Source organism: Rhinolophus sinicus, chromosome 17 (genome assembly GCF_057876585.1).
Source record: "Rhinolophus sinicus isolate RSI-liver-muscle chromosome 17, RSI-T2T, whole genome shotgun sequence".
NCBI lineage: Eukaryota > Metazoa > Chordata > Mammalia > Chiroptera > Rhinolophidae > Rhinolophus > Rhinolophus sinicus.
In genome coordinates, this window is record NC_142517.1 from 189,872,852 (window position 1) to 189,887,811 (window position 14,960).

A 14,960-nucleotide genomic window follows, 5' to 3' on the forward strand; every position below is an offset into this window, starting at 1 on the left:
TTTTTTTTTTTTTTTGTACATAGTATATAGTTGGTGAACCTTTGCATGTTCAAGTAATCACAGCTGGCCCTGATGAAAACCCAAAGAGTTCACTTTCAAAATCAAACTTCTGTGCATACTAGGAATGCCATATATGGGTCAGAAGCAAGTTGGAATTTTCAGGGCCACTGAGAAAGCTTCAACTCCATTGCTTTTGCTATAAATAATCTAAACAATATTGATAGATTAATGTAACAAAATAACTAAACTAAAAATATGTGCTAATAACCAGTCCTGAGACTCTTACTTAAAATTTCTGATGTGATGATGTGACCAGAAGAGCATAGCAGTGCTGTAGCATGAATCAGCATCATAGAAAAACCAGAGGGCTGCAACGGTTATAAATGCTGAATTGTATGGTACAACCATAAAATTTACTTTATCATTTTAGTTTAAATAATAAGTGGTACGAACCTGATATATTGTATTTTAGGCAGTGACCCACTATTCAGGCAAAGAAGTACTCACTGGGAAAAAGGACAGAATCATCTCAATGTATGACAAAAACTTTTATGTCTTTACCAACATTTTGTCAGTGAAATGATGATCATAGACTTAGATGGTAACAAAACAGCAAGTGATTAAAACATTATATAATTTCAATCAACACTTAATATATACTATTTAATTTAATTTGCACAACACATTGAATTATGACTATCACTTTCATTCCCCTTTACAGATGGGAATCTGTAGGTAAGAAAGGTTGTCACTAACTTGTGACTTGTAAGAGATAAAAGCAGAATTTGATTCCAGGTTTCTACACCAAAACCTACTATTATATAAAATATTTGTACGATGTTGATGTAAATCAAAATGATTTCCAAATGGGACAATGAGTTACCTTTGTCTATTATTTTGCTAGTTGATCCATCTGAAAAATATATTACTATGTTGATTGAATAATAGTGACAGGAAATAAAAGTGCCTAGTGTAACAACTTCTTTAATAACCTTGTATCACAGTATGTTTATTCATTACTTAAAGTGAAATGTAAGTAGCTTAGCATGAAATCTTTTGTGTATTATCAAATAGGTTTCTGTTGGTGAGCCCATGTCTCAATTCGTTTCTTATACATACTCACCTCCTGTATATATTTCCCCCAATATATTTCCCCAATACAAAGAAAAAATAATTTCAATTTATCTACTTGAGGACTGCTTTGATACTCTTTTCTGAATACTGACCCTATCTCTGTTGCCCAGAATAAGTTTTTAAGACAGACTTTTTATCTTTAGATGTTTACCCATATAGTGGTGATGTGTTATCACCTGTTCCCTGGGTTGTGTCTTGAAATCCTTTATTTTATAGCAGCCCAAAATTAATAACATTTTTTAGATATTATGAGACGAGTTATTTTAAAGAAGTTGCTTTTGATGTTTTCCTTCTACCTGATTTGTAGACAGCTCCCTTATCAGATTATTTCCAAGTTGTCATTCGCTTTACTTAGGTATGATGTGACTTTACAGCCATGTCATGAGATGATTTTGTATTGCTTATAGAAGCCATTTCATTACAATAATGACACTACTGATAAAATAATAAAAAATTAATATTCAAATACTAGTTATAAGGTTCTCACTGCAATGGGAAAACTACTGTTCATTAATTACATTGCAATCCTGCCATTTACAAAAAAGAGAATAATATACATATCATACACACTCTTAAACTAAGACAATTTTTACCATAAACCAAAAATGTCCACTTCCAGAAAACGTTAAATGTTCAAAAGAAAGATAATTGAGCCTTTCAAATTTTCAGTTCACAGTAAGAAGTATCATATTTTGAACTGTGAAGATCAGGGTTTACTTTCAATTATGTATAATGCATAATTTCCCAATTTATGTGTAATCTAGAGTCATCTTTCATCTTCTGAATAGGTAGGTCCTATTCATAATTTTACACATTGGAAGAGAAAAAAACAACAAAAAAGGGTAGAATGTAGGAAAAGGAATAAGGAAGTAGAAAAAAGTAAGCAATAAAAAATGCGAATGTAGTTTGATTTTTTTTTTACCTTCAAAAGAATTTTTCATGTTGCTAATTGTCCCCAGGAGCAGATAGGGGTTATTACTAGTGAGAAGATAGTCCTGAATTGGGACTTGCTGGCAGGAATCTAGAGTGGATTGTAACCCAGGTCCTGCACAGCCAGGGAAGTAGGTATGAAGCCAGGAAATAAAGAACAAAGACAGTATTTACTTCCCTTTAGCTTTGTCTAGGACAAAACCAAAAAACAAAACTGTCCCTGGCATCAGCATAGATGATGGCAGATTAAGTATACTATCTGATGTTCATAATAATAATAATAGCCTATTTGGGCTGGACACTTAGTGCATATCACCGTTGCTCTTTTTTCAGAGTAGAAATACTAAGGTAGAAGAACCAGAAAAATGTATGACTGGGGAAAATAAAGACACCTTGATGAAGAACTGTTTGAAGAACTTGTTTTTATTTGAGTTCCTTCTTGTGCCAGACTTGTTATGTAGTTATGTAATTGAGTCCCCCATCACAACCTGTGAGACAAGTACTATTATTACTTCCACTTTAAGGGTGAGGCATTGAAACCCCATGAATTTGAGTAAGTTTCTTAGGATGAAATAACTAGATAGTAGCAATGCTAGAGTTTGTACCCACATTTCTTTGAATTAAAGTCTATGTGTCTTCGTCTAATGCACATCACAAAGACAGTAATCTCCTAGGTAGGTAGAAAGATATGATGGGTAGATTGGCGGTTGGTTGGATGGATGGATGGATGGATGCATTTAATAGCTATTTGTAGAATGAATGAAGAAATTACGTATATTATATAATCACACAAAAACATCTTATGTTTTCATTTTGATATGTCTGATTTTGTGACTATATTCCTTTGGCTTCTGTGTTTGTTTGGCACATTTACCATTAATTGTCCCTGAACTTTACCTAAACCCTGAGTAATTTTGTTCCTGTCCCAGGAGCCAGGCTCACCCAAGAGATCTGCTGATTAGACCTCCCTTGGGAGAATGTCACCTCTTCTTTGGGGAAGCCGTCATCTCTGTGCTGATGATTTCTCACTTCCTTAGAAGATTTTAAGTTGACTGGGCCAGTTGGAACTTCCGGAACAATCCTATACTCGTCTTTTTCTAAAGTTACTATGAAATTAATATTAAACACTGTGTTCTTTCCTATTTGAAAAGTTTTAGCAATATTATTCTTCCCAAAAATATTGAAGATACTATGTCATTAAGTTGACTCCCACACATCCTGTTTGATTATTCTAAAATAGCATTTCTTAAAATCTTTTAAATTTTTTTAAAGAAACAAATGGCTAATTTTTCATAAACTTGTTCAACTATGAAACTCAAACACATTTATCAATTAATTTTTTCTGAAACAACAAAACTAATACAATTGAAATGCCCTACTACGTCCCATCTAAAATAAATGATATTATTTTGCTGAAACTAAATTATCACTCACAAGAAATGTTGTGCTGACTGATGCATTTTATTTGAGTTGGACATGTCCGTACAGACTAGAGACAAGTAATTATTCAATTTCCCCTTCAGTTGTTCTATTTATAATATTTTGAAAGTCGGTTTGTACATTGTACCACATTGTCATTTGGCCTACATTTGTGTGAATGCATCTTTTACTGTATTAATTTCACCTCTGTTCTCTTCTAATTAGCCCACAACAGATGAGAGATAAACTAATTCTCTATGGTGTCAAATTATTCTAAATACAATCCCAAACAAAAAGCCTGAAATAATGAAGCATTACTTTGTTACAATTTGTTCACATAAACTAATAGATACTTTTACTATTTTTATTGGGTTATTTTCCCCATTTAAAAAATTTAATTCATTTTAAGTACTCTCAGACCCTGGACAATTCATCAATAAGTACACAAGAATTTGGGACCCCTATGTAAGAAATACATTTCTAAAATGCATCAAAAGCTTAAACAGGAATACAATAAATGGTGAATTGGGGGTGGTTAAGTTAGTAAATACAGTAAAAAGCATGGATTATTTTTAAATTTGTATAAATATCATGCACAAAACCTTTCATGTTAATTTTTCCATCTTTTCAAAAAATTGTGTGAAGCATCCAATCTGGGTAAAGATCAATGAGAGGAGATTCAAGAATTGCAACCAGGATAAGGAAAGAGTCCATGACTTGGGAAGCTTTACCCAGCAGGGAAGATAGGCATGTGTACCAGGACAGCTCCACGTAAGACGTACGAAGTGCCATTGGCCACACTAAATTTTGTGTAAGTGCCAACAGGGAAATGCAGGAATGATCCAGAAGACACATGGCTTCTATATGTGTCCCAGTTTCTGTAGTGCTTGCTCCACCTCTTCATTATACTCCATTTTCCGTAAAACACTGGGATACCAGAAGTCATAAAAATCACTATATTGATTTTTAAATGTCTGAATTTCATTGAGAATTAATATGTGAAAGTGAGACAAATGATCTATTACAATAGCTAACATGATCTACAAGATATATAGGCAGAGAGGAAGAGGGACGAAGGGAGGGATAGAGGGGAAAAGAGACTGACTCAAAATATAACCAGGAATAACAGTTCTGTACTTTAGATAGATGAGCAGATCTGAGTGGATATATTTCCTTTAGAAGCTTTTAAAATTAAGATAAATTCTGTCCAAGTAGATTGCTCATCGGAAAGCCTGGTACTTAAGCACTGCATCCTCTGTCAACCTGAATGGGGTGAGGAGGCTTAATCTAAATGAACCAGGTGAAAAACAGGCAGATCTCCCTTACCTGCTTGTGAATGGGCAAATTCCGATCAATTTTATCCATAATAACATTTGAATAACAATGAAATGTTTATTCTAAATCTTAACAAAAATTATGAGAACAAAACCCACCCCATCCCCCATTATCCAGTACAACTTCTTTCTATTTGGGCTATAAGTGGTCTTACTTCCTAGTTCGGTAGATGTTTTTATATAAAGATAATGAAAGGTTAAATTCTGTAGAATTTATTTTTAGCCTAGAATATATTTTAATTTCAAAAGGCTTCTTTTATTTTTAGTTAGTATGTGGAATATCGTATCTTGGATATTTTTATGACTAGGTTGTATAAAATTAGCATTGATATGCTCTAATGGATGCCGTTGAAGGCCAAAAACTAGTTACTTGACACCTCACAGACTGATCATTTTAATGATGAATCCCCTTCCCATTGTGAATGAAACTATTGTAATGACTGGGTGAATGTATGTCATATGGCCTTAAAGACCTTTAAAACCTCTGCTATCTAGAAAAGTAGTAGCTCTTTAGAAAGAGACCATTTGATTTATCATTTCCAGGTATTTCATTCAAACTTTATCTTTTCAGGTTTTTCTGAATTGGTCTTGTTTACATTGATCCTGGATAATGCTATTTAATCACAATTCACATTTTGAAGCATCTTCTTTAGGTTTTAAATCATGATATTTCTGCAAATCAGCATAGAAACATGTTTTAATGACACTTTTCTAGAAAACTAACAAAACTATGATACATATTTTAAGTTAAATCCAAAATGAATACTCTCCCCTTTCAAATTTTTTTACTAGTTACAAAAAAAAAATTATAGTGTTTCTGTTTATGTAAATGGCTTTATTTTTATTTAAAATTTTTAAAATTTATTTCATTTTTCTTTTATTCTGTATTTATTTCACTTAGAATGTGATTCCTTTTATTTTTTCTTTTCACTTTTTTTAGTTACAATACATGTATTTCTATTTTGTCTGCAATTTTATCAATTCTATTTCGGGGGGAAGACAGAGAAAATGAAATTCTAATCGACTATATTGCTTGATTCCTTTTCCTCTTTGCTACCTGTTTTGGACTTCTCATAATTTTATTTTCTTTCATTATTATGTATTACAGAGGAGGTGTCTGCAAGGATAGTTCAAGTAGTTACGGCTGAGGCTGTAGCGGTCCTGAAAGGTGAACAAGAGAAAGAAGCTCAGCATAAAGATCAGCCGGCAGCTCTTCCTTTAGGTAAATAAGAAAGAACCTCAGATCAGGGGCTGTAGCGGCTACCCCCTGATCACAGGATCATGTCTTCATGTTCAAAGATAGGCCATATCTCATATTTCATCCTTACGTATAACATTCATCAGATACCTCTGTTGGGATGCACTGGGTCCTATTTTCACTTTTCTCAACAGGGTCATTGTGGTGTTTGGGTAGGCTTTAGGGTGACAAGCTTGTAGTTTGACTTTGCCCCTGAATTGCCCCTAATTTTTCATTTCTTGACCACATCAGATAGTTATTATAAAAATAAAGCCAAGGCATTTTGATGTCATGGCCCCCAATGATAAGGAAAATGTACTAATGCTTTTATTAGAGGTGATTGTTTCTCTTTGTGGGTTTTGGTGAGTAATTGTCTATACTACAGTCTTGTTTGGGTCTCTCTGTACCAGCTATAGAAAACCTATAGCCAGAGCTTTGTTAGAATCATCAGTGACTTTGTATCCATATAAGGTACTGGTCTTCATTTGGTTCACTTAAAGACATTGAGATGACATTGCTCTCTCCCTTGGTCACAAGTCAAATGCCCTCCAGTGCCAAACAGGTAATGTAATGGTGCTTGCCAAAAAAGCCACTCTCAACCAAGAGTTTGCTGCCCATTCTGAGGATAGGTAAGTAGGTAGGTTGGTAAATGATAGATAGATGTAGTTGATGTGTATACATACAGAGTTACAAGAAAGGAAACTCTTAAGTTCAACGTATTTATTTATTACATAGGTACTTAAAAGTTATCCACAGAAAGCTATGGTTTTTAAAACCTAAAGATAGTACATATCCTTTTTTCTCTCTTATAGTCTAATGTTCCTTAATATTGGATTTTCTGATCAGTACCCCCTCAATTGTCGATTAAAGTTAAGCAACAAAAAAACTCTGCTTTCCCAGAATAACTTAAAATATTCACATTATTTTCAATAAAATGTGTTTAGATTATCAAGGATTATTTTTCTCTTAAATCAGAGAGGAAAAAATTATCTAAAACATTAGCCTTTTGCCTGTTGTTCACTTCCATTCTTCGAAATAAAAGAAAACCCCACCTTTTTTTTTTTTTTTAAACAAAATATGCCATGTAGAAGTCCACAGTCTCAAGGAAGTCAAGAGTCTCCTGTTATCCCAAAGCTGCCTCTACTAACTGCCTTATAAATAAAACTTCACATAATTTTTAAAATAGATTTTTATCCCTGGCCTTGACTGATAAATATTGAAATTCCTTACCTTCGTATGAGTGGTCATAAAGTATCTTGAAGAGGAAAACTTACAGTTAAGTGTGAATAAATTACATCTATTATATTAGAACCTTTTTGGTCCTTCTTCATGTATAATGCCAAGGTCAGAGGATGACTCAGCTCCCATTCGTACATAGTTTCTGTGTGAGGATTGCCTCAGGTTATGACAGCTTCATTTTTCTGAGAATACATACAGAAGATGGGTTTTGACATTAAACTCAGGGGGCAAAATATTTTTTAAAAAAATGTATTACCTAAAATAACTGTGAATGATTAAAGTAACATTTGTTTTCAGATCAAGATGTTGAAGAATATAGACAGTTCCAATATTTTTTTCAGTCCATCAGGCCAAGTCTAAACTAAAATGCTTGCCTGTATGTATTTGAGCACCATAGATTGGGGCCAGAATAAAATATTTTATTAATTGAACAAGCAAACACAAATTAATGAGATTAATGATGGAATTTTTACCAGTATCTTTAATCCATTTTTATGGCAAAGAAAAAGTGGTGTTTTAAATATTAAATGCTCTTCTTTCTTTTTAGGTTTTCAAAAATATGTGAATCAGGTAATAGAGCTAAAAATAAGTCAAGTGCAACTTACTCTTGAATCTTTCCCTGAATTTCACAGGGAGGCCTTTTTACAGATGGCAAAACTGCCTACACATCTACTAGCCTAATAGGAATACTTGTCATATCTCATGTTTCCTTTGTTTGACCTTTAGCGCCTGAAGAGACAGCTAATCTGCCTCCTTCTCCACCCCCATCACCAGCCTCAGAACAGACTGTCCCAGTGGAAGAAGGTAAGGCCTATTGGACTATTTGAGGTTTGTCTTCTGGTAAAGGGTAAATAAACATCGATCCATAAACACTGGACTTCAGTATGGGTTAGTATGTGACCCAGCTTGGGAGCTGTCTGTTTCAAATAGTCAAGAAGAAACAAAGACTTCAAGTAAATGTCTAATCATTTATCTATAATAAAATCAGAAGTAGAAGAATATGGTAAACAAAAGGAAAAATCTGCTTGATAAAGGAAAAGATAACTTTGTGTTTAAATTGCTAGAATAACTACAGAGAACCAGTTTATTTAATGTAGAATGTTTTGACAGAGACGATACAATTCTATTTGATAAGTGACTAAACAAAAATAAATTATTGATGAAATCAACACTTCAGAAGTGTTATCAGGAATTGTCTCTATTTTGTTGAACATCATATTGCCAGGCCTTCCCCAGGACCTGGTCTGTTGCACACTATCAAGAAATACTAATGAATAAATGAAGAAGTTAATGAATGAATCCGATATTGAGAGCAATGAACTGGAAGCTGAGTCCATGGCTTCTTTCCTACTGAGACCTGTTGTTGTTCATGAATCTATTTATGCATTTACTCAATATGCAAAGCCCTGTCAGCTTTTCAGTTCTCCTGGATAAAACAGAAGGATCCCTTTGAAGATTATTCATTCAGAATCTGAGATGAATGGTGCTATTTAAAAGCAAACTATTATTGGTTTTCTGACTTAGATCAGTTAACTTTTGTGTATTGTTTGAGTTACAGGAGAAGGTATAGGACAGCTATGGCTCATTTGTTATTTTAATATAATTTAGTTTTCATCTACTGAAACCAGAATTTTAATACTAGTCCATTTTATTCATTTATTTCCTCATTTTTTCCTTTTGCTTTCCATTTTAGAGATCATTTTGTTGTGTTAAAAATTGAATAACATCACAAAACTCACTGTCTTTTTATAATTTGTAATTAGGTTCATTTAAAATATTCTTTGATTTCCTAGATACAGATTTTCCTAAACTACTGAACTATAAATGATAAATATAATTTATTTTTGTCACAGATTTATAAACCAAATTTTTTTAGTGATTTTTTTTTAATTGAGGCCTTTTTCTTTTTAATTTTCTTCAACTTTACTGCCTGAAATAACATTAAACAAACTAAATTATTCTGGTAAATACAAGAAAATTTGGGGACTATGATCAGTGCATATAATCAGTGTCATAACAGCCACTGATTATTAGTTAATTCCCTGAAAAATGTGATTTAATCTTTTGATTCATAGATTTGAGCAATTCTTTTTGCCCTACATTCATCCATTCATTTGGCACATATTTATGGTGCACCTACAATGTACACAATACTCTTCAAATTCTAGGTGTATATTAGTGAATAAAGTATACATGACCCCTGTTTGTAAGGAGCACACAGTCTAGTGGCGAACAGAAATCCAATAAATAAGATTACACGTACTTTCTAATTGGATTAGCACTAGACGGGAAGAGAATATGGAGCTTTAAGTTAGAACAAGGGAAATCTTATTTTATTAGGTGGTGAGGGGACAGTTAAGAAGCTGAGCATAGAAGCATGAGGAAGTGTTGGCCAAGCAAAGATGGCGAAAAGGAACATTTGGGGCAGAGGGGTCAGGATCTGCAAAGGCACCCAGATGGGCAAGTGCATGTACTGTTCTAGGAACAAAAGGAGCCTCGTGGCTAATGGGTCATGAGAAAGGGGTAGAGCAGTGAAAAATTTGAGAATAAGTAGCAGCCAGCTGGATTCAAGGCCTGGATTTCACTCCAAATACAGTGGAAAGACTTCCATGACAGCTATAATTCCCTCAGGTAATTGAAGATGTTTCTAAGCCCCTACTTAAAGCCTTTGAAGTGTCAGAGAATCCTCTTCACCCATAGAGGGGTGTGATGTTGACTCCAAAGTCAACCAGAGGTCAAGTAATTCATTTACTCTTCCTACCCTTACAGGGGAGTTGGAGCAGAAAGGGCGCTAGGGTCCTCCAAAATGCAGGGTGATGTAATGGATATAACGAAAATACAAATGAAATATAGAATCACTTTGACATTTTGGTAACTTAAGTGTCAATTTCCAGAGTAACCTTCCTTGATATTTTCGGATTGCTTTCCCAAAGCTGTTTCAGTACATTCAAAGAAAATGTCAACTTACTACTTTCTGTTGAAAGCAATTCGAAAATACTTTATTCTTAACATTTTTCAAACCAAACTTGTATTTTTATTGATTTTTTTCAAAAAAAAGCATTGAACTATACAAAGACCTAATGATTTCCTTTTAAAAGAATAACCATTTTTTGAGTTATATAAAAAATTATGTATTTTATAAAGTCTACCTCATTTATTTAAAAGGTCAAATAATATCCTTACCTAAATATGTGAAAGTACACAGTCTAGACAATAAAACCATCCCCTCTCTTTTATTTTAAACCACTTTTAATGACTTTTTAAAAGTTCATTGTATCAGAAAATAAATTAATGACATTTACTTGATAGGATGCAGCTTTTCAGTTTTTTGAAAACAATTGGTTTATAAAGTCCCAGCCAAAATTCCATTAATGTACTGCTCATACCAGGTCCCTTGGAAAGGGAACAGGTGGGTTTTTTTCATCCAAAGATTTTTTTTACCCTCCACGATCCACCCTCAAACCAGCTGTAATCTAAAAGCACAGTGACTGCCACAGCCTAGTCCTTTTGTACAAATGTAAAAGCTCTTGGATTAAATTGAGTGGTTCAATGATTTTGAGGATATGCTTAGTTTGTATTAAATATGGGACATTTTAGAAGCTTTTTTTTTCCCCCAGAGTGGATGTTTGAAAGCTTCCACTAAAAATAATTTAAGATGTTAATTATATCATTTATGAATATTCTTCCATTATAATCCATATAATATTAACAATCCCTTGAATATGTGCTTATTCTGAGAAACACTTAAAGGGATTTTGATGACAAAATTAAACAAGTAGCACAGTTGGAAAGGAAACCTCAGTACAGTAAACTAATATTGTACTAGTTGTGATGTTTTCAAATTAATCTCCTTTTTCTTTTTGACCTAATCATAATAGTTGTCATTTGGACTGAATGGGTAGAATTTGGAAGCCCATGCAAGAATAAAGGAATTATCAGAAAAAAGAACCAGGACTCTTTCTGCCCTCTTAGGCTTCTTCCAGAATTCTAGGGTTGTGTGGTGTTTTCCTGTGTCGATGATGTGGAAACATTATAATTGCTAATCTGAAAGCAGTTTTCCCTCCATATCATTCGGGGGCAGCAAATCCAGTTGGCAATCCCAGGAATCCTCAGTCAAAAGCCTGTAGAATGGGAAGGGTTTAGAGATGTTGGAGAACAATGTACGTGGAGCCAGCCTCCTTCAGCCATTGGCTTTGAGGCAGAAGATGTGATGCCAGGACAGACGACAAACGCTGAGTCACAGATCCCTCATGAGAGTCAGTCTCTCAGGAAAGTTACTACTCATTTATTCCAAAAGGGGCTGACATATCACGTTTGGGTTTCGCGTGGCAAACCTTACTCTAACCCAACATAAATTTTCAAATGCTTTTTTAAAAACAAGTTTGTGTGAAAGCAAATTAGGAAACATGTATTCCTCCACTGAAATCAGGTAAGCTTCACTTTTGAAGTTTATCATTATGAAAAAGAGCTCTGTAAAACTCCAAGGTTCATAAGGCTAAAGGCTACCCTGTTCTTTCACATATCACATTATTAAATGAAATGAAGTATTTTGTGGCAAAAGAAGTATCCCCAAAAGCGTGTGAACTTATATTAAAAGAAGGCATTCAATCCTGACCTTAAACATCAAAATTAACTGTGATGAAATGAATTTACTTTTTCATAAGTCTCTCAAATCTAGCTTTGATGTGTCAAATGAAAAGAAAGCAGAGGTACATGACACTGCCTGAGTATGTTGAAAGATGCTAACCTGTGGAGTCCAACACTGAGCTTAGCACTTTCTCAGGTATCTTCTCATTTAATCCTCCCAGCAACCCACGGAGAGAGATGGTATTCACTTCTCCTTCTTGCCCAGGAAGTCATGGCTCGTTTATGGCTTATCCAGAATTCAAATCCAAATCTACGTCCCTGCAACCATAGTCCCACTGCATCCCTAAAGCTGTCTCTTTCTGATCTAGGTTCTTAGTGTGGGACTACAAAAGTGAAGTGATATTCTCATGAGAGTTTTGTTTTTGTTACAAGCTACTGGACTAGTTTCCTTCTTTTCAAATCACTCCCAAATAAATAATTCATTTATTTTTGATTATCCTGTATCCCACCTCCATCAGGTATGAACCAAGAGCACCTGATGCACGTAATTCTATAGTAAATGAGGACCTACTGTCTTTTGTCATTATCATTAGGACCAAGTGCACTGTTTGAATGTAGCTGGCCGTGGTCCTCTAAGCATCACTGCCCCAGCACATCTCTGGGACTCGTACAGCAGATGGACTTCAGGCTCTTGTGTCTTAAACAGAGACTTAGAATACATACAGCTCATGGTACCAAGAGAGGCCTGGACTTTGCCAGACGTTCTTTCTGAAGTTGCCTGGCTCAGGTCCAGACAAACACTACAGAGAAACTACTTTCCCATTGCAGCCCTTAAAGGTGTCGTTGCTCTTGTTCTCTGATTAGAGTCAACGTTTTCAGAATACAAAACACTGTTTCTTTGAAATGTTAGAGATCTGAAGCAAGACTCTGGGTTGTTTGCACATTTTGGCACTTTCAAAGAGAGCAACAGCAACAAGAAAGGGGAGGTCAAAATCTTCAAAAGGTTAAAACATCCAAGGAGTAGTGGCTTTCGACTACCAGCTCTCAGCTGTAAATATTTTAGTTTTGTACTATGGTCGGCTGTACTTCCCAGAAAATAAATGTTGAAAAGCAGAAAGGTGAATACGCCATTTTCATTTGTTGATTGTTCTTACCATCTGTTGAACAGATTAGAAGTTTCAGAGGTAACTTGTATGCGTGGGAAGTTTGTAGCCTCGGAGAGTCACTGGAGGATATATGAATGGCTGGGACACGTGACAAGCCCAGGATTTATGATTCAGCCAGTGTTGTAGGCCAAATTTCAGCCATTTATCCACTCAGCTGAGAAATCGTGCCGAGTTGAACTAAGAATATCAAATATAATTTTAGGCTTCTGGCATCTCATGATATTATAAGCATCGTGGCTGAGAAAGTTCTGAATATGCATCCAGAAACGACTTCCATGGAACAATCAGTAAATAATGTGCTCAAAAGGTTAAAAGTATTCTTTCTACCAAGTGTTATTTTAGTATTCTTATGATTTTAGACTGATTTCTAGTTGTCAGCACTTGGTTGCTGAAAATAAGTTACTGTCTTAAAATATAGTGCATTTTCAAATAAATGTGATAATTCTGTCTGCTTAAACTTTGAAAGGAATAAAAACTATACAGACATTCTTATTGGGAATTATGAAATTTTAAAATTATTCTCTATATAAGTAAATAAAATTATTCTCTATATAAGTATTCTCTCTATATATAAGACTTGCAAACTTAGTAATCTGACACATAGGCCTGAGAGGTAATGTCTGTACCATATCAGAAGCCAAATATTGTTCGTTGTCATCATCCTTGAAATTCATTCAAATATACAAGCATCCAAATGGGAAGCAGACTGATCTACCATTGTGGATCTAAGGAAATGTATTTAAATAATGCTGATTTCTAAGCCAAGACACAGGAAAGGACAGAAATGAGAGCAGTTCCTTTAGCATTTCAGTGAGAAATATGTAATGAGGGGGTTGAAATACAAAAACAGCCAAGAGTCAGTAAATGAAACTGCATAAAGTCTTGATGAATCCTAAGTCAACTAGGTAGAAATTGTCAGCTACATGAGCTCTGAGAAGGGAAGCAAAACAGAAAGAAACAATTTTATATTACTAGGGACGTTCTTAAAACCATATACTTTCAGTTTCATGCAAATAAGAACCACTGTTTAAAAGGATGTCCCTAGCCTAAGAGTTAGCCTCCAAAGAGAGCTATGCTGACTGTGTGTTTCTTAGCAAGGTAGGAAAGAAAAATAATGCGTTGTAGATTTTTCTTAAGATTGAAATTAAACATTACTTTCTGGTTAAAGTTGTTAACTAAAAATTCAGTTAACCATAACGCTAACTATGTGAGCATCCTAGATAATTAAGGCTCTGCTTCCAACCGGGCTATTTTCCCCCATAATCATACAGATATCAGATCTTAACAGCTTTCTTGTTTTTGTTTTTTTTTAACTTATAAATATATTGATATAAGCATGAGAAGAATTAATCTACTTGAATTTCTTCCAAATAATGCATTTGTTTTGTAATGCTTTGTTTCTATGCCAGTGTTCCCGTGATTATTCTAACTTGTTGGAGGGGAATGGGTAGTTTGATTCATTTAGATCGATGGCAAGGTTACTTAAGGGATAGTTTCAAGTCAGTGGCTACTGAAGCATGAAACATGCACTGTCTCCCATCCTTCATCAGCTTGGTCTTGCTAATGCTGCATCCTGCTGTACTTCTTCTGTGGCCCTCTGTGTCCTCGTGCAGGTGTTGTCTCCTCTGTCTGATCTTGTGTCTGTCTTGTCCAGTTCTCCCTGCAATTTCTTCCTGTGTGTCTGTTTGTAGATGAAGGGGCTGAGGATCAAGTGGGTCCTCTACACAGGTTCCCCAGCCACGAAACGGCCACCAGCGGGGAGAGGCGTAGACTCCTAGCCCCCTCCATCTCGGTGTCTGTGCCTGATGATGACCCTTCCAATTCCGATGAGGAGTATTATGAGCATCCTTTGTTCCGCTCACAATGGACTACCTGTAATGTGCTCCCCAGTGTCCCAGCACAGAGTGCAGAGGC

The 14,960-nt window shown here is 34.9% G+C and overlaps 1 protein-coding gene across 24 annotated transcripts in view; it reads left to right on the plus strand.

The window, feature by feature from the left end:
• The window catches only part of MAP2 (microtubule associated protein 2), a 261,018-nt gene that overhangs the window by 202,794 nt on the left and 43,264 nt on the right, over positions 1-14,960 (plus strand). For 23 of the 24 annotated variants that reach the window (XM_088794145.1, XM_088794140.1, XM_088794152.1 and 20 more), the window contains 2 exons: positions 5,926-6,033; positions 8,014-8,097. In XM_088794145.1, the coding sequence (XP_088650271.1) occupies positions 5,926-6,033; positions 8,014-8,097 (192 nt within the window). Of the gene's footprint in view, positions 1-5,925; positions 6,040-8,013; positions 8,098-14,960 lie in introns of all 24 variants that reach the window. The other variant, XM_019726959.3, reaches the window with a different exon arrangement.